The 19,800-nt window shown below is 39.1% G+C and overlaps 1 protein-coding gene across 6 annotated transcripts in view; it reads left to right on the forward strand.

The window, feature by feature from the left end:
- The window catches only part of rbfox3a (RNA binding fox-1 homolog 3a), a 425,092-nt gene that overhangs the window by 273,752 nt on the left and 131,540 nt on the right, over positions 1–19,800 (forward strand). For all 6 annotated transcript variants that reach the window (XM_059532581.1, XM_059532579.1, XM_059532580.1 and 3 more), the window contains one exon: positions 4,425–4,546. In XM_059532581.1, coding sequence (XP_059388564.1) covers positions 4,425–4,546 — 122 coding nt within the window. The remainder of the gene's footprint in view (positions 1–4,424; positions 4,547–19,800) is intronic.

The raw sequence follows: 19,800 nt of genomic DNA on the forward strand, positions 1-19,800 counted from the left end.
ATGGAGGACGGAGGAGCGAGGAGACGAGTAGGGATATTGAGAAGCACCCTATGTCTGCAGCATTCAGCGTGATGTGGGAGTACTTTACATTGAGCCTTTAAAAAAGAAGAGTAACCTGTAAACTCTGCACTACTGCACTGTTTAAGGGGACGTTCACATATCGCGTCTTTTGCGCGCTCAAGTTCGTTATTTCCAACACCGCACCGCATCGAGTTAAAAACATTTAAACTTTTCAGAATGCAGCAACCGCACCTCGGGTCATGTGACAAGAACTAACCAATCAGCTTCATCCTTTCCTGTAACAACGTTAAAAGCTCAGTCAAGATGAAAGGAACAGCTGATCATAGTTGTATATGGATTTCATTTTGAAATAAATTTAGTAGCAGAGCTACTGCAAGCGATTTTTTGAGCTGCAAATCCATTTATCCTTTGCTGAAATTTCCGCGTCTTCATGGAGAGAGCACGTCATGGTTGCTTAGCAAAGGCAGACGCCTCAGGGGCGCTTCTGCACGAGCGCTTTCATTTCTGCACGCTAAGACTTTCATTTGTGCAGATTCTCCAGTACAATGTTGTTTGCAAATGTTTAGTCGTAAAAGCTGATAACATTGCTTTTTAACAGTTAACATTTAAAGCTTTACAAACATGTTCTGTGATCAGTTTGTCGTTTACCAGTTCAAAATTCAGTCGTGCAGCCTAATTATGACTGAATGAGAGAGGTAAATGTAGATATTTGAAATGCACTTTTTTTTCTAAGTATTCACTGCTCTTTTTCACACAGCAGGTTTTTTGTGTGTGTCCTATTTTTTTTTCTGGACAACCTTCTGATGGATTTTACTTTAAATTGTGAGTTCCATTCAGGTTTCATGCCATTGGCACTTTTTTTGAAGGATTGTTTACAATTTCACAGCAAAAGCTATAAAGCTTTTTCCCAGTATATAATAAAATACAATGCACTGCAATTTTATTCTGTTTTATCCTTATCCTTCGTGAAAATATGTTCTGAAAGATTCCTTAATAAGCTTTGTTCGGGATGTTAAACTACTTTAGGAGCTCTAAGGACTGCCATGGTGAAAACATTATTTGAAATCTCCTTGTGAAATTTGCTAGAGTATGGGTCAGTGTTCTGATTGCAGAAGAGTTCGACAAAGGATTACTAACACAATAAAACAACTCCAGGTATATTTTTGATGAGGATATGACAGTGCAAAATGGTTAAAATCTCTTAAATCTATGCTGAATGATAAAGACCATTTATTAATAATTTACTTGGGGAAAAAATGAAAAAAACTAAAATATAAGTACATAAACCGATTAATCGATTAATCGTAAAAATAATCGACAGATTAATCGATTATCAAAATAATCGTTAGTTGCAGCCCTAGCTGAATCGCATATTCAACAGTGGAGCATGTGTTGCTTCACTGATGAAAAATGGCGCAGGAAAAGCTGGGATTTTAGCCATCAAAGTTGAGATTGTTTAAATAAAGATTGCAATCAATTAGTGAGAATGTTTTACCCAAACGTTTGTGGAATATGATAACATACCTATGTTTACTCTGCAGTGACACCTTTGTAAAAAGCCAGTTCTGAGAAATATAAGTGTATCATTTGATATATATATATAAACAGAATTAGAATTAGAATATTAGAATATTAGAATGTATTAGTGCTAATAAAGAACATATTAATTCCTTATTCTACTTGACTAGAGTGACTCTACTTGACTCTACTTCTTCTAGCGTTGTTTTATAGTGTAAATTCCTATTTATGTTTCTTCTTTTATTATTATGTTATCATGGCCCTAGAATCCTACATTCTTGCGTCACACTTGAGATTCAAAGCCGGGTACTTCACACAGATCAGGCAAGGATCTTTTACGGCACTTATTGTCATCCTTGCAGAGAAATGCGAGATAATGCAGTCTCAGTTTCAACCTAAACTACTCCATTCATCTGCATGAGTGCGCAGCAACTCGCCGACAAACCCCTGAACGAGATATGCCGATGGCAGATTTAGATGTGATGACACTCTTTTCTGCCTTAAATCAAACTGTTATTGCCTCCTTATCAAACCAAAAATACTCCCTCTCACACACTGTTTATGACAACTTTGACATTTGGCTCAGTTTTTAAAGCTCTTGTCAAATTCGCCAAACTGCAGGGCAGAGTGAGATAGAGAGAGTAAGGAAATATTGTCAGAGAGAGAGAGTGAGCAGGGGGCTTTAAAGACAAAGTGCAAGTGGGAAAACCAGGGGAAAGGAAAAAAAGAAATGGGGAGATCAGCCTGGGGGGTTGTTGTAATGTATCTGCAGTGTAACATGTCAGTGCAGCTTTACTTTACCGCATCCTCATCTTGCCATCAATAATTAATCACAGGTGAGGCATGGTGAGAAACATGCCCATGGATGCCAAAGGAGCTTCAACCGGTGCCAACAGACAGCAGGGAAGCCTCAAACACAATGACAGCCATCCCTCCCCGCCTCGAGTCTCACCTTACGACATGTTCCTGTGATGCAACGAGCCACAGTCTGAATTACATCACCTGCGAAAAGAGCAGGAACACAGCTCGGCCTCCAAATCTACAGTGAAGCGTCTGTTATATTGCTAATTAGGCCATATCTTTTTACTCCTAGACAACAAAAAATCAGCCACATGTATCATGGATATAAATGCGTTATAGTTGTGATCGATTGGCTGTAGCATGGCCCTGTGGCATGAATATTCATGGGGTGATGTATAGAAAGGGAGGGAGTGGCATCAGAGGCTCGTGGTGTGTGATCCGTGGACTTTACAGTCACCGCCGGGTAGCCTGCGGCTAGCAGCCACCATAAACAATAACGCAAGGCCCATTTATAACACTAAAACTCATGTGCTGCCACAGCCACAAAGAGCACAAGTGACATTTTAATGGGCCTTTTTACTTTTTGTTTTTCAATAATGAATGCATGGCTTGCTGTGGTGCGCTCCACAATATGCGCTTCACTATTGTTTTGAGGCATAATGCAGATTGTTGCTGTACTTGGCATTTATAGGGAATAATTTAATACACATCGCAATCTTCGCACTCGCTTCTCTGAGTCTGCTCTCAGACTGGGGAATGTTTTTTTTTTTTTTTTTACTGAACTGCTGGGATATGGTGTGTGTATTTGTGTGTAGTGGTGTGATGTCAGAGTCATCTTTTCTTTTTGTCTTTGTGAGTAACGATCATTGTGTTTGTGTGTGTGTACTGGTATATATGGTTTATGAGAACACAAATGTGTATAATGACATGGGTACTAGAACATAAACATGGTTTATGAGGACACTTCCTGTGTCCCTATAAAACAAAAGGCTTAACTATGTTTCATGAAATTAAAAAATTGCCAGTAGTTTTCTATACTATAGAGTTTGTACAGTATAAAAAACATTTCACCTATTGAGAGTCCCCTTAAAACACAAATGCAAGTGTGTGTGTGTGTGTGTGTACGTGTGTTACCCAAATGAGGTTGAATGCAGCTGTTAGTTTGCTTTGCTGTGTAAGCAGGGCTGACCCCACTGTTGATCACATGCCAAGCTCTTCTCCTCGCACCGTGCCACTCACACACTGACTGATACGCACCAAACAGCAGAGAGAAGAGTGTTTATGGATGTGACATATTCAGATTGTCAGAGAAATGTTTTTGTTTGTCTCTTACATTTGGAATCATGTGGAAATCAAAGAAATTCTCTCATTCCCTTTCTTCTGTTTGTTTTTCCCCTCCTTCCATACTTATTTTTTCTTTGCATTCTTCATTTCAGTTTTTTCTTTCATTTATCGATTCATTTCTCATTCATTCCGTCCTTTATACTTTTTCTTTCTTTCTTTCTTTCTTTCTTTCTTTCTTTCTTTTTTCCTTCATTTCTTACTTGCTTCTATTTCCTTCCTTCCTTCCTTCCTTCATTCCTTCCTTTCTTCCATTGTTTTACTTAATATATCATGTCCATTTCTTTCTTATCCTACAGTATTTTTTCCTTTGTTTGTTTTTCCTTCCTTCCTTTCTTCCTATATTTTTTTATTTTTTTCTTCCTTTATAACTTCTTTTATTCCCATTGTATTTTTTATTTTGTACTTCCTTTGTTTTTTTTTCATTCCTCCCTCCTTTGCATCCTTCTTTTCATTTTTTTCCTTCCTTCCTTCCTTCCATTTGCTTTCCATTTTTAATGATTTCCTACACTTTTTCCTCCTCCTTTTCTTACTTCCTTTGTTTTCCTTCTTACTTCCCTCCTTCCTTTTTCCGTTCTTATTTTTTCTTTACATCCTACCTTAATTGTCTATTTAGCTCTTTTTCTCTTCTACCTTCATTTCTATTATTATAATAATTATTATTTGTTTCTAGTCCTTGTATATTGCTGTTTAACCTGTTCCATATATATATTGCTGTAGTTTTTTTGTTTTGTTTTTTGCAGAAACCAAACCAGGAAACGGGCTGTGTAAAACAGGAAGCATTGCTCTCTTTGGAAACGTAGTGTACAGTGGGCTGCTGAACGATCACTTCTGGCATTTCGGGGTGCCCCTTGTCACAAGACTGGTAAGTGGATGCCTTCTTTGTGTTTTGCAGATTGGTGGCATGGTTGGCACTGCCTCTGTGCTCCCTTTGCCACCTCAGGAACTCTTGCTGGCAGGTGGAACTTGGCATCAGTTGTGTTTTGGCTGGGCAGGACTTGAACCAGAGGTATCCATTTTTTTATACAGACCAGTGTGGCAAGGTTTAGTTTAGCTTCAGCTCTGACAGCTACGCCCAAACTCAGAGAACAGTAGTAGAAAGGGAATAGGGATGATCTTGCAGATGCGTATCATGTTCTCCTTCCTGATTTCCCTGTCTGCCTTCTTTCTCAATGATGCAAGATCTAAATGAGTAGATAATGCATTGGCATATGATGTGTCTGTTTAAGAACAGAATATTAGTTGGCTACTCAAGTTTTAATTAAACTGTAATCTTAGCGCATGTCAGTGCCTCTGTCTTATTATGAATTGATAAATATTGATGCTCTGTCTTCCTCCAAAATATGTCAAACACAATTAGCATACAGGCAGGGAAAGACAGGGAGGAAGCAGAGCTGGAGCAATTTACTGCCTTATACTCGATTAAGATAAAAAAGGATTTGTAGGATCAGAAGTATAAATCTCTTTTTTCGCTGCTTTCCCAATTGAGTGTGCAGACGTGTTTAAGACAAAAACTTTAGCCAAAGAATTGGGATGTAATTCAACTGCTGTCTACTGGTAGAATGTAGCAACATTTGATTCTGATCGGAATGTTGAGATTTGTCCATATATCAACATGATCATTATTTTTGTGTTTGTCTGAAATTTATGGCAAAACAAATTCACACACATTTCACACAATTTTTTTTTGTCAACACATGAATAGGAATGCTGCTTGACTTAAGGTTATGTGTTTCACACAGCTAAAAACTTCAGTTTGTCCTTACTAAGGGGTCAGGGGTTTGCTAGTTATCATAGACCTTCAAGCCCTTACTCGTAGATGCTGATACACTATTTTGTGGGCAAAAACCTTGAGAGACATTTATAATTAGCCATGTATAATTACTACATTTACTATTTTGCCAACAACATATAAATCCTGAGCATTTCATTATATTTGTTTTTTTACCAGCTGTATTTTTGTTTTTTGATGGCCCTTTAAAGTGTAAAATTAGATATTTGCACCCTTCCACCTTCCCCTCATGTCACAGCTCAAGATAGATGTTAGTAAATGGCTTGGGACCAGATGGTTAGCTGATCTTTCAAGCTGGTCTAGTTAACCTTCCAGCCTGGCCAAACTGGTGTTTACCAGGATAGTCATTTGATCTCCCAGCCTGACCAGCTAAGAAAGTGCAAAGTTTGTCCAGCAAGACCAGCAAATAAGCTGGAAATGGACTGCTTATTACAGTAAAGTCCCATTTGTCTTTACTGCTTTTGAATAAGACTATGTAAGAACACTATGAGTGACATTTTAAAAAACATTTTAAATTCCACTGGCTTTTTAGTAGAAAAGTAGAAAATATTATTTTTTTTGTTGAATACATTTAAGTAGTAAATAATTTATAGTCCAATGCCTAATTTGCCTTTACAATATTTACTTAATTTAGATTGAATTTCTGTTGCCGTAGCCTGAAGGCTCAAAACAATTAAGTTTCCCAACTTTTATTTTTCCCAAACTTTAATTTTACTCTCCACTTTTGGAGATAGGAAATTCTACTAATGGCATTTGGAAATACAACGCTTCAAATAGCCAAAGCACGTTTAGCGTTTAAGTGCACTAGCATGCTACCACTCAAATCACTATAAATGAGTTCTACCTCAGTTCCAAACTACAATCCTTTTTGACAAATTAAGTAAATTAGTCAATGCCTCTGTAATCAAGTGCAACAGCGCCTTGCCTTTTATCCGCTTGTTTTTTTATTAGTCCATACCTCTATGCATGTCACTTCCTGTACCAGTTTGGTCACTGGAATGTGCTTTTAATGAAAATGGACTGGCACAGCAATCAGTTCCTCAGTCCCCGCACCAAACTCGACTGCAGACGCTTAACTGCACCTTAAACAGATTAAGTCGCTTGAACGTGTTTGGAGAATCGAGCCTCCCCACCAGATGGAGAGAAATGGAGGGCGGTTGTTTTTGAATTAGGTCTCCCTCGATTTTCCTTGCCGGGTTAATGAATAAATGAACTGGCGCAGTAATTGGAAGGGAGTGCATTGAGAGAGAAGGAGAGGAACATGCAGCTCCATTGAGTTTATGGAGGCAGAAATGATGACGTTGGGTAAAGCACTGATGAGGAAGGTATAGCTCAGTGGGGCGAACATGCCTGATAGTGTGTGTGTGTGTGTGTGTGTATGCACAGAAGGGAGGATTCGACTTCATTATAAGGTGCTTTAAGTGCGACAAGCTGTGATTGTGTCGTCTTCTTTCCGAACAAAGGCAGTGGAGGGCAGGTACAGGGGACAAAGGAAACGCAAACGTCCAATAGCCATCGCACAGACGTGCACATACTGCTGAGTCCTGTCAGACTGCACTCAGAGCTGAATTTCAGCTTTTCAGCAGAAACTGTGTAATTGATAGCACTCTGGGGCTGCTTGGGCCTTGGCAGCACGCAAAACAAACGCAAAACTCCAAAGACAGAGACTTTTAATATCTGGCAGGCTCGCGCAGCATGGAAGCTTGACTCTGTTTGGCATGTAGATGTATGACTGCTCACTTTTGGGTTGTAGTACGGGGGTTAAAATAAAGGGAGAATCGCTCATTTCTGCTCCTGTCGAATATTCCAAGGCTTGCACTATTTCCAAGACCTGCTGCGCTTGCGGCCAATATGGCGTCCCAGATGTGTTCACCTGCCGTTGGCAGCGGCCAGCTCCTAATTAAGACAGTCTGGCTTGGCCACCGGCTCAGCCTGGGCCTGCTCAGACCAGACCTTGCCCATCTGCCCTGCTTAAAGAAGAAAAATACCACCTTTACACTTCACGCCGCTTGACATCTATACTCAGGTGGGGCGTAGAGGGCATTAGTTGCTGCAGGCAGGGTGAGATGTGTGTGACTGTGTGCGGATAAAGTGAGCAGTTGTGCTAAATGCATGTAATGCATCTGGCTTTTTTCTTTATTCTTCCATCTACATGTCCTTTTCTTCCTTTGCACTGCATCTGAGTGAAGTGTGTAAGTGTTAACAAGCTTCTGCCACATTTTTAGACTCTGTGTCACATCTCGGCGCAAGCCCATAAGCCTAGAGAAAAATCAGGCAAGGCATGGAGATCAAACCCATGGATCGGGCCAACAGACAACTTTACTGCACAACACCAGCATTAAATATTGACTAAACGAATTGCGAGTCGGGGGAGTAAGAGAACACGACAAGGAGCATAACCAATTCAGGGCTCTGACTTTTTCCCTCCTTCTTCATCTGAGAGAAAAGGTTTCTTGTCTCTGTAATGGAAAATGACGTCCCCAGGGCCAGTCGTCCTCAGAGTGCTTAACCCGAACAAGCAGCACCCTCGGCAAGCTGGGGAAAAACAGTGCAGATAGTGGCAGAGAAGGAATGGAGAGACAGAGAAAGAGTGTTTTGGATTTGAGAGAGAAAGAGAAGCCGAGAGACAACAGAATAGCGAGTAGACAGGAATATTACAAGAAGAACAGCAACAGTAGGGGAGACTGGGGCAAGTTGTCAAACAGCTCACTTTCAGTAATTGTTTTTTAATAGGATTTGAGTCAGAAGTCCAATTACCCAAAGGTGTGTTTTCTCAATAAATGGTTGTGTATATTGATTTCACACATTTAGTTAACAAATGTGTTAATTTAATAATTCTATCATAATATATGTGTATATATATATATATATATGTTTTTATTATTATTATTATTATTATTATTTTCTTTCCAAGAAAAGTTGGCACGTTTTTCTCAATAGCATTTTCGTAGTCAAGAGTTTACTGTATGTGTCTTTATAGGAAAATAAGCCTGCACTGATAATTATCGACTGTGCAGAAAGTGCAACTGGCCCTAGACTCCCTATATTGTGCAATACACTGCAAATTAACATGAAGAATATGTATTGTTAATTTTCTAGTTACATAAACTTAAAGACATTTTTAAAGGATTGTGTGATACTCAAATCTGCTCAGGCTCCTAAATAATTTTTCTCTTTCAGCCATTTTTCTTCAACTTAAAAACAGTGAACAGTAAAAATCTGTCATCTCACAGGCCCCTCTTTTTTGACTTATTTATGATACTGACTTGAAATGGACTACAGAATTTGATAAGACAAGACAATTTAATGCAACTTCAGATTATTTTATTGCTTCACTGTGAAACTCACTAAGAAAAAGAAAATTATTGAGGTTCACATGTTTTTAGATTACAGTCCTGCTCAGAAGTTTACATATGCCTTGCAGAAGAAAAATCAAAGGGATCATAAAAATTGCAATTTCCTTTCATTAAATTCTGTCCTTATTAAAATATTTAACATAACAGATATTTACATATATTAAATAGGGCTAAAATAACTGAAATTACATGAATTATCCTGTTTAAAAGTTTCCAAACTTTTGTTCTTAATATTGTATATTTCCAAGGGTATCTTTTTAACATGATTGTGGTGTGTAAATTGCATTAATATTTTTTTTCATATACTTCTTTCTAATTAAAGCAGCTTTCAAGGGCAGTAATAAAAACAAAATTATGATCTCACATGTTGTATTTTTTAAATGCTATAGATTCTGCAAGGGTTATATACATTTTCCAGAGGGAGGTATGTACATTTATGAGCACAGCTGTATATAATAAAATAAAAAAAACTTATTCATAATGATCTAATACCCCGAATCTTATAAGAACAGATTCTTTTCTTACTGCACAGAAAAAAAAATGTTCCAAAGCACAATGAAACAAATGAACTGTCTCAGACGGTGTCACTCCTAAAATGCTTTGTTTTGTGAGTCGAATTAGCGTTCTCTTAAATTCACATATGAACGTGCAACAACACAGAGGTTTATATTTAAGAACGCTGTAGCTGCCTATTGGCAGTGTGGGTTTGAAATTGCTGAGACAGCTGAGATGTTAAACGGCAGCGTAACCCCCCCCCCCCCCCAACCTCCCCCATCATCAACCCTCCCGAAAGGCGCATGGCTGTGTATGCATGCACTTAGATGCTCCAACCACACACACAAACAAGTCTTGCACTCTTACATGCACCGAAAAAAGCAGCCAAAAAGAGCAGCCCCATTCTCATGGCACGCAACCTGTCAAGCGATTCCCCCTGCTCTCCACCGGCACACTCCGACTCCTGATTGGCTGACAGCACAGCCGGAATCCTGCAAGCCCCTCTCACACCGAAACCCCAGCCTCCACTCCCTCACTATCACTGAGAAAAAAGATTGGTGAGAAAAAAAGAAAGAAAGACGGACACAAGTAAGAGCAAAAGGCATTACGTTGCACGCCGACTCGCCCTACCTAGTTTACTTACGCCTTTACACCCGTTTGCCCCCCTCCAGTGGGTCTTTGTTGCCTCGTCGTCGCGTTGCATGACTTTTCATGAACATCAGCTGAGTGTCGAGACCGAGCGAAGGGAAAGAACCACTCCTACGGTCTTCTCAATCCCCACCACTAGCCGGCTTCCCTCGGCAGCCACCGCAGCAGCAGCAGCCAGGAGAGCAGACGCTCCTCTCTTACCCTCCCCTCCCCTCTGCACTCGGATGCTGAGCTGCTCCGTGGCTGTATCAGTGCCTGAAGTGTCAATGGACTCCTCATCCTGCGGAGGAACACAGCCTCACTGAAGGAATGCTGGGATCAGCTGCCAAACACCTCCTGGAGTGCCTGCTCTAGAACTCTTCCACTCGCCAATAAGACCCTGAACAGAACGACACGGGGCAGAAGACGAGTGAGTGACGTTAAGAAAGCCACTTATGTGGTTATAGCAGGTGAAAGGAAACTGAAGAGTGGAGAAAGCAGCGCCTTTGCCTTTTCCTGTTTTTCTTGTCAACTAGATTGTTTTTTTTTGTTTTGTTTTTTCGGATATCTCTTCATTTTGTTTTAAACGGAGTGTCAACAGTTGTTGTTTCAACTTGTTTTATTTTCTTTCTGTACTGATCTGGGAAGAGCAAAGGACTTTCAAGCACCACAAATCCAACCCACACAGCCAGCTCTGCGCCCACCTCTCGCCCATTTTCCATCTGTGTGTGCCCACTTGTCCCTGGCCGAAATGATGATGTACTTTTGGGTGAGTAACACATCTGCCATCCATCGGGTTGGCCTTTATGCCATTGTTACTCAACTCTGGACCTGCTGGGATGAGACGGTTTGCTTGTAGCTTGCGATAAGCTTGCCTCCTTCTTTATCTCATTCTTTATTTTTCCTGCACTCCCTCTAAGTTTATCTCTCTCACCGAAATACATACACAGATTTTCTCTCACTCAGTTACTGCTTTGCGTTATTTCCTTTCAGTCGGAGCAGTGTTTAATTTTCCTCCACTTCGAAGGGCCTTGTTCCGCAGTGCTGGTCCTGCAGGAGATGAGTATTCAGCCGTAGCTGTTCAGAATGGATTATATTGATGCTCTTTTTGAGGACAGAGGATCATATGACCTGATTCTGCATAGCTCTGGCAATTTCTCAGCTCACTGATAGGGAGTGTTCAAACTCACACAGCGAAAAGTGGATGTACGGTCGCTGTCTTATTAAGTCCCTATAGAGGCATTTCAATGCTTAGGTATCTAGGTGCTATGTCACTTTAACTTAACTTATGTAGGTGTTTTCCACATTTTCAATGAGGAAAGTGTTGTAGAGGCCTTTTTTTGTGCCGTTTTTTTTTTTCTTTCTTTTTTTTTGTCTCCTGGAGTTTCCATGTACAGACAATTTTGACCATTCGTATAGGTTTCATTGCTTATAGTATCTTGTTCCATGTATAAAGTTAAATTTTTTGAGAAATAGTTCATCCAAAAAAGGAATAATTTACTCTCATGTTGATCCATACCTGTGTGACCTTCATTATTATGAATAACACAAAAGAAGATATTTGGAAGAACTGGTTTTGTTCAGATAATGAAAGCCAGTGGGGTCCAAGACAACAATGGGCACATTGAGTTTAATTGTGAGGACAAACTAAGGCATTTTTTAAATAATTTTTTGTAATTTTTTGGGGCCATCTTGGGGGCCATTGTTGTGTCCATCCCTTTTTTAAATAGCTTTTCTGTATAAATGTCCCAGTCCAAAGTCATTGATAATTTCAAGGTGTCTATTTTATTTATTTTAATTGTTTTACTTAACTATTGATAGTTAAGTAAATTTTTACTTGGTTTTTTGGTTGGCGTCTTGTACCATGAGGTGCTGCATGACATAGTAAAAAAAAAATGCTTTGTCCAGTAAAAATAACTTTATAAAAACCTAACACTCTGATTCTGAAGGGCTTATTTTGAGTTTTTTGAGTCCATTGCAGTTGTTTTTAGTTATTTTTTACATGGTCGAATGATGTCATTGATCATTTCTGTCTCATTATTTTTTAGCATCTTGCGTCCAGTTAAAACAACTTCAATATCTTCCAAACACAACACCCTCATTCTGAACGGCCTCTTACTTGCACCTCTAAAAAATAATGAGGAGGTGAGGGGATGAAAAAACAATACGACGACACTGGCAGTGTCAAACTGTGCTGAAAATGGTCTTTTAGAGTATAGAAACCTTACAATGCCATAAACCTGCTTCCCGTCCAGCGCCCCATTCTCTCTGCCTCACTCCCCGTCAAGGGCCAGATGAAAAGTGTGCGCTCATAGATGTGGCAACCAGGATTTAATGATCGTCAGAAAGCAATCTCTCATCTTTTGAGCTGGCTGTGCTCTTTGATAGTGCCGACTGCCCATTAATCATTCCCCTTCATCACTCCAGTCTCATCCGGCCCCAGCGCGGGGCAGAGGGCCTACGCGGCTGCCATTCGCCCTCACGCAGATGGTACAGGCTGTGTCACGGGGGCCACAGGGGCCCATTCTCTCAGAATCAAACTCGCAGATGTGCTTAATCTAATCTGAGCTCACTTTCTGATGGCCCGGGTGAGAAGAGAGATAAAATTTACCCCGTCAGACATCCTGTAACTGATTAGCTCACACAGGCAGACTGACGCTTATTTCTGATGACAGATAGCTCTTTGTGTGTGTTTGCTGCTCTGTGTGTGTGCTTTCAGAAATATTATTCCAAATTCTGAGCACAGACTCGATGAGAGGGTGTGAATGTGTGTGGAAAAGTTTTTCTCACTCTTTCAGTAAGGACATGACTGTGAATTTGCTGAACAATTACTGATTTAATGATATTACAGTGGTATGGAAATGAAAAAAAGCAGAGGAAGACGGGGGAGAAGTGCTGCTCTGTCTGTTCAATAATAAATAATTGAGAGCTCAGAGCGAGGGACTTGTTTTTCTGCGAGTATGTGTAGAGATGGAAGAGCATAGAGCTTATGCCTGATTTGAACCGGCACATTGGCCTGTTTTTATGCCCCCCAAGCCAGGCCTAGCCTAAAACAACCTTTGCCATTTACTTTTAATGATCTGTGCTATTGCTACAGGATTGTGTGTTTCACATCACCAACTTGTTTGTTTTCTGTATGGGTGGTCATGATACCACAGCATATACTATTTAGCTGTTTAGTTTTATCCTTTGAAAAAAAAGTATGTAATCATTAATGTAATAATATTAATCATACATTTAGCAACTTGTCTTTTCTGTTTGTAAACATTATTTCATTTCATTTCATTTAGTCATTTAGCAGACGCTTTTATCCAAAGCGACTTACAAATGAGGACAATGGAAGCAAACAAAAACAACAAAAGAACAATGATATATACATATATGTGCTAAAACAAGTCTCAGTTAGCATAAATGCAGTACACGTAGTAAGGGCTTTTAAATAATATAATAAATAAAAAGAAAACAGATAGAATAGAATAGAACAAATTAGTGTTCATTTCATTTCATGTTACTTGGTTCCAAAGCACTGATATTTTTACATCTGTGTAAAAACATGCTGTGATTTTTTTGCCCATCAAATAATCCACCAATATTTTTCTGCCAGAAGTTATTGGTTGTCAGTTTTTGAATGGTCACAGTTCTCCTCTGATTCCATGTTTTCAAATGCTAAACCTAGTACAAGCATACAAAAAAAAGTGCATTAATTAAACCGAAAAAAAGCCAGTTTATACATGTTTTTGTAGATAAAAAAGGTTTGAACCATGTTAAAGCCATGCTTGCCTTCAGAGCGCTGCGTATTCAAGCAGTGGCTTTAGGAAGCAGCGTCAATCAGCCATGTAATTCAGAGTGGAGAGCGGCTGCCGACGGTGTCATGTTGCTAAATGAAATGCTTGCACTAATTTGTCACCACTTTAATTGATCTGTGTTCTCTAGTTGCATACTGTGGGTCCTGTAACATTTATCGTGTGTTCATTTCATCCAGCTGCTGTCTGACAGCCAGAAAAGTCTTATTCAGTCTATAGTGTAGGAGCCAGGACAGTAGCTGTAACAGAGTGACCTATGTAGCGCCATTTTTTTTTTTTTAATCCTTTGTTCTTTTCCTTTCTTTTTTTCCATAGAGCAGCTATTTTCAGCCGTGACATTTACAAATGCATGCCGAGCAAGTCTTGGTTTCTGTAAAGTCATTATTGTTGACCCCTTGGCTGTTTGTGTTTTTAAGTTGAGTGCAATATTGTCACCTCGGTTGCCAACAACTCAGCATCCAATGCAATCCGCTCTCGTCTTATCCTTACCTCACTCCATCACTTTTTTCATCTCACTTCCTGCTGTCCTTTCTTTCCTTCTTTCACCCAGGGGCAAGACCATATATAGGCTAGGGTGACACTGGTCCTCCCAATGAAACTACCGGAATATAACCTATAGTTAGAAAATAAAAAGAAATTTGCACACAAATATTAATTGGTCACATACTTTGTAAGACATACTGCTGCTGCACAAATAGCATGTAAAATAACCCAAGCAGATCTATACAGGTGGAGCTGAGGAAGGTGGGGGGTTTCAGAGAAACTCTGAAAGCGCGCTGCAGGAATCTCAAGTGAATGCTTAGCCAGTCATACAGTATAAATGCAAGGCAGTAAGCTCATTGGGTGCATATGCAGCTTGTTCTAAGTCGTTTAACTCTCTGAATAACATCAGTTAAGTTAACAACCCATCAGCCTGTGCCACATTATTTTAAAGCAACATATTTTTAAATGTATATATTTTTCATCAAATGTCCATTTTATAGTTACACTGTCTCATATAGATTAAAAAAGGTGGTAAAATGCTTCATTCCCAATGAGAATATACACAGAATATAGGTCCATGCACATGTTGCTTTCTAGTTCTCTCTGGCTTCTCTTTTATCTGTCATTGAAAATGTAAAGCAGTAGCATCGTGAAAAGATAAGCATTGCAATGGTTAGGTGATCGAGATCAGCTACAACTTCCTATCCACATCAACGAGCCCCTGGGGGCCTCACTACCAGCACAGGGGTCCCTGTGGCTCCTCCCAGCGTCATGTGTAATCCCATCGCCTCACGCTGGCTCTTACATGCCCATCACGGCCTAATCTTCTCCTCGCTGCAGATAAGACCATTAAACAGCAGAGCAGGAGAGGGATTTCTCCTCTGACTACAAAAGGGATTCGCGCACCAAAGAGAATCATGCTGTTCTGCAGATAGTAGAGAGAAAGAGAAGGAGAAACAGAAAGAGGACATGGTGGCTCAAGCTTATCAACCTTTTCTATAACATTAGCTGTGTTTACAGAGGGTTTCCAAAGAAAAAGGTCATTACAGGGATGCTCCATTATCTTCTTCTCTCTTTCAACTTCCTCCATTCTTTTTCTTTCTGAAGGTGTTTTCCCCTTCACAGTTTAATGCCTGGCACCTTTCTAATGGTCTATGGGAATGAGAGGTGAAGTGCGGGAGATCAGTGGCCCCCTGCAGATCCCGCCGGCTTCAGACGCAGTGTGCTGAGTTTCGAATCTAGGGATCAATAGCACTGTGGTCAGTCCAAGAGCGGAGGAGCCGGGTCACGCAGAGGGCTTCTGCATCCTCCAGCCACTGAGCCAAGAGGCATGCAGTGAGAGAGGCTGACCGTGAAATGAACATAAAACAATGAGCATAATTACTCAAAGAGTTCCCGAATCAGCACGTGCCGACAGCTGACTTATTAGTGGGGATTTTGGCCATCGTGTCTTCCGAGGGCACATCCTCTAGTAAAAGTGAGTGGAAGAAGTTTAATGAGGGTGTAGTTTGTTTAATTAGAGAATCTGATCTGTTTTTTACCTACAAAAATAGTGAAACTAAATGGAATAGTTCACATAGAAAGGAAAATTCTGTCATTATTTACTCAAACTGTGTTATTTCTAAACCTTCGGTGTATGGTGTTCATTCTTCTGTGCAACACAAAAGAATATATTTTGGAAAATTTCATTTTTTCTTCATTTCTTCAATTTTATTCATTTAAAGACAGTCATCCACAGTGGCATCCATTGTTGTTTTTGGATCCCATCGACTTTCATTGTATATATATAAAAAAAAAACAGTCAAGTTTTTGGAATACTTAAGATATTTTTATGTTTTTAAAGAAGTCTTCTATAATTGTGAAACATGTTACTATAAAAAAAAAAAATAAAAAAAATTCAGCAGCCATTATGCCAGTTTTCAGTGTCACATGATTCTTATGAAATCATTTTAATATGATGCTCAAGAAACATTTCTTCTTAGTGATGTTGAATACTGTTTTTGCTGCTTAATATTTTTGTGGAAACCATGATGCACTTCTTTCAAAAACATTAAAATAAAAAAATAAAAACTTTTCACTGGTATTTTAAGAAAGTAAATATTTACTTTTTTTTTTTAGATGAATTCCCTTTAAATATTTAATAGTTTATTTTATTATTATTTTTTTTACATTGCATTGAAATTCAAGAGAGCTGAAGCATCTAAAGTGGTACGTTCCTCTTCAATTTGAGTTGCATGACACTTCTGGAAAGCTCAGGGTGAGGGACGAATCAGTTAAGCACTAATGGGGGGGTGCTGAGCTTAGTACAGAGCCAGGTACAGCTGTTGCTCTGCCAGCCATGGGTCATTAAGATACAGAGGGGACACACAGACTGTAAAACTAATGGCAGGACACTGACATTAACGTTATAGGTTATTGACCCATCTGAGGGGATTTATGGTGCAAATCAAGCGACAGTGTCAAAGGGAATGGGAGAAATAAGAACGTTTTCACACCCTGTGCCCACTCAGAATACAAGCATCAAACTCACAATCAATTCCCTGTGAATTTTACAAGACGAGGCTCGAGAGAAAACCTCAACTCCCGCCGGCAGTTCTCTCACGCTTTTTTCTCTGTGACCCTTCCTCCCATCTTTTACTCACATTCTCGCTCAGACTTTGCTCTCTGGTGTGTACAGGTCATGCAGAAAGGGATGTGCTGTTTGAAGTGTGTTGGCTCTTTTATTCCCTGCCCCTTTGTTCCCAGGACTCCCACAGCTTGACATGTCTCAGTTCACAGCCTGTGTGCAAGTGTGCATGGACTTAAGTTATGTGTTATGTGCACGCTTCATTTGAACCTGAAAGGTATATTAAAAAGCTATGAATATAACAATTATCTAATCTTCTGAAGTGACAGTCTGGCTGCTTTTTTATTTTACATTTATTTTTGTAATGCAATTTCTCTATAGTCACATTATAGTTGCCTTAATCATGTCATTTTGGTTTCAGAAATTTAATTGAATTTATTTTTAAGATTTTTCAGAATTTGATTTTAGTTCTAATATATTTAAAACTTAAATTAATTGTAAAGTAATATTACTAAATGTTTTTTAAAGCTGGATTGAAGTTCACCATATCTTTTCTAAATGCATGTTATCTGTCTTATTATGAACAATTCATCCATGTATGTTTCACTTATGTTTAGCATCAAATCAACAGACTTCTCTTTGGTGACCTGTGTTCATTTTTCCAATCATTTAGTCCACTTAAAAGAATGGCACCTTTACTGGCTCAGATTTCAATGGCTAGCATTAACTGTTTGGTTACAAACATCCTTTAAAATATCTTCTTTGGTATTCAACAAAATGAATACATGGAGTGTTAATAAATGATGACCATTTTTGATCAAACAATCCCTTTTAACCCGCCTCTCCACAGTTGATTGCAAGCTCACATCTCTATCAAATCAACAATGAAAGGATGTAACCAATTCCCACCCTACATTTTTCTTACAATACGGAACTGTTTCCAATACTGTTAATGATTGCGCAGAACCTTGTGGGTTCTCTCTATTTGTCCAGTTTGTGTAGGCTATATCAACGATCATTAAGAGGCAGTCGCTCTTGGATTCACACCAAAACAATTATGGTCTCTCGATCAAGTGAACTCTGGAACACTTTTGGTGCAATGCAATTCAACTCAATAGATGTATCTGATGGATCTTTGGAGACACAGTTTGTGGGTTTCAAACACATTTTGTTCTTTTAAACTTCTTCGTCAAAGATAGTAATAAGAAATGTTTCTTGGTAACCAAATCAGCATGTTAGAATGATTTCTGAAGGATCATGTGACAGTGAAAACTGGAGTAATGGCTGCTGAAAATTCAGTTTTGCCATTATAAGAGAGCACAAGAAACTTATTTCAAAACTTATTATAAACATTTAAAAATCTTACAGTCCCCAAACTTTTGAATAGTAGTGTAGTTGTAAATTCTAGGGAAATAGTAGAGCTTTTACTGATAAACGTGTCTGTTTAGTGTAAGATTTATGTGCTGTTAGAAAACGGCTCCATCTAAAATGCCTTTTAGATGGCCAGTCTCTAAATTATGGTTACAAATGTCTGGATTCATTCGGAGAAACACGCAATGCAGTGTAAAATACCCTCCGCTGTCATTTAGCCAAGTGCAAATAGAAAGGCCACTATATGTCACTTTTAGTGCTTGCCACTGAGCTCACTAGTTCACCACACTCAAAAGGTCTCACAAGGCCAACTGAGGTTTTCTTTTTTCCAGCTGGCTGCTCTACTAGCCTAATGGGGTCTATCTGCAGGCCTTTAGTTTGGGTATGTTTGTCTAAAAGCATTTTTAATGTCCCACTGTTTGGTTTTGGGAGCAAGAAGCGAGCAGGAACCAACAGGAGAGATGCTAGAGGCTTTAAGGAAAGCTGGAGGAACCCGGTCAAAGAGAAAGTACAATATTAGCTTTTTTTTTCAGTAAGTTTTTTCCAAACTTGGACTAATTGTTACAAGCTGGTAGAGGATATTTTTCAGTGATATCAGTTTCTTAGTATCTGGTACTGCTTTTTATTTTATTTTTTTCCATTACTTAAAATTTAACTTTTAAGTAATGGGAAAAACAAGCAAATTTAACATATGTCTTGCTCCAGCCTTTCTATTCTTTCTCTTACATTTCTCTCAAGTATTTGCACCTGGTCAGTGACAAGCTAGCAGAGCCACTGTTTACTTTTGTTGATTTATTTGGATTGTAAATTGTGCTTACTAGCATCTCAAGTCCACTGGTAGTCGTCTTTTTTATTCATTTGGCAAAATATATTCAACACCACATTCAACTTGACTAAATGACATAAAATATGAAATATTTACATCATGATTTTTCTTTTTCCCCATGTTTTCCAGTGACCACACAATAAAACATTGACCTAGGCTGTGTGATATTTTGGATTGGTGCAAAGGAAAGCATTGTTTCCTTTTAAAATCTTGTTTTAAACATCGCCCAGGCATTAAGAAATGAAATTGAGCAGTCAATTTTAAAAAAGGTTAAAAAACAGAATAAACCCTTCTTTTCCCTCATATCTCTGAAATGAGGAAAATGTCAGCCTGTCATAACACAGCCTAAATAGACAGACAGGTGTCTTTCCTCACATCGTAGTCACCATTTATTGTATATCACGGCTGATTGGCAGCATTTCTGATCTAACGCTGATACATTGCGGGTCAGATCTGCCTTTTTAACCATTGCATGAAACAGACACATTCCCATTTTGATCAGCCAGTACCAGCTCTTCCCCTATCCATCATCATCTTATGAATTTGAACTTTCGTAAATGCACAAAACTTTCAAGCAGAACATACTTTTACTGCTGGAGATCAGTTGATTGCTCAGCAGGTTTTATGGAAGCGGTCTGCCGTGTTCCCGTCCTCCCCAAGTCTCTGACAGAATGATGCGGCTATGTGCACATCACCTTTCCCTTCTGTGAAAAGTGAATGGAAAAACACTTTTTCACTGGTTGATTTAAGGATTCTGGGAGCGCCTTTAAAACCATACAACTTCTCTCAAACCAGTCCTT

The sequence above is a fragment of the Carassius carassius genome, chromosome 40, assembly GCF_963082965.1.
Source record: "Carassius carassius chromosome 40, fCarCar2.1, whole genome shotgun sequence".
NCBI classification, from domain to species: domain Eukaryota; kingdom Metazoa; phylum Chordata; class Actinopteri; order Cypriniformes; family Cyprinidae; genus Carassius; species Carassius carassius.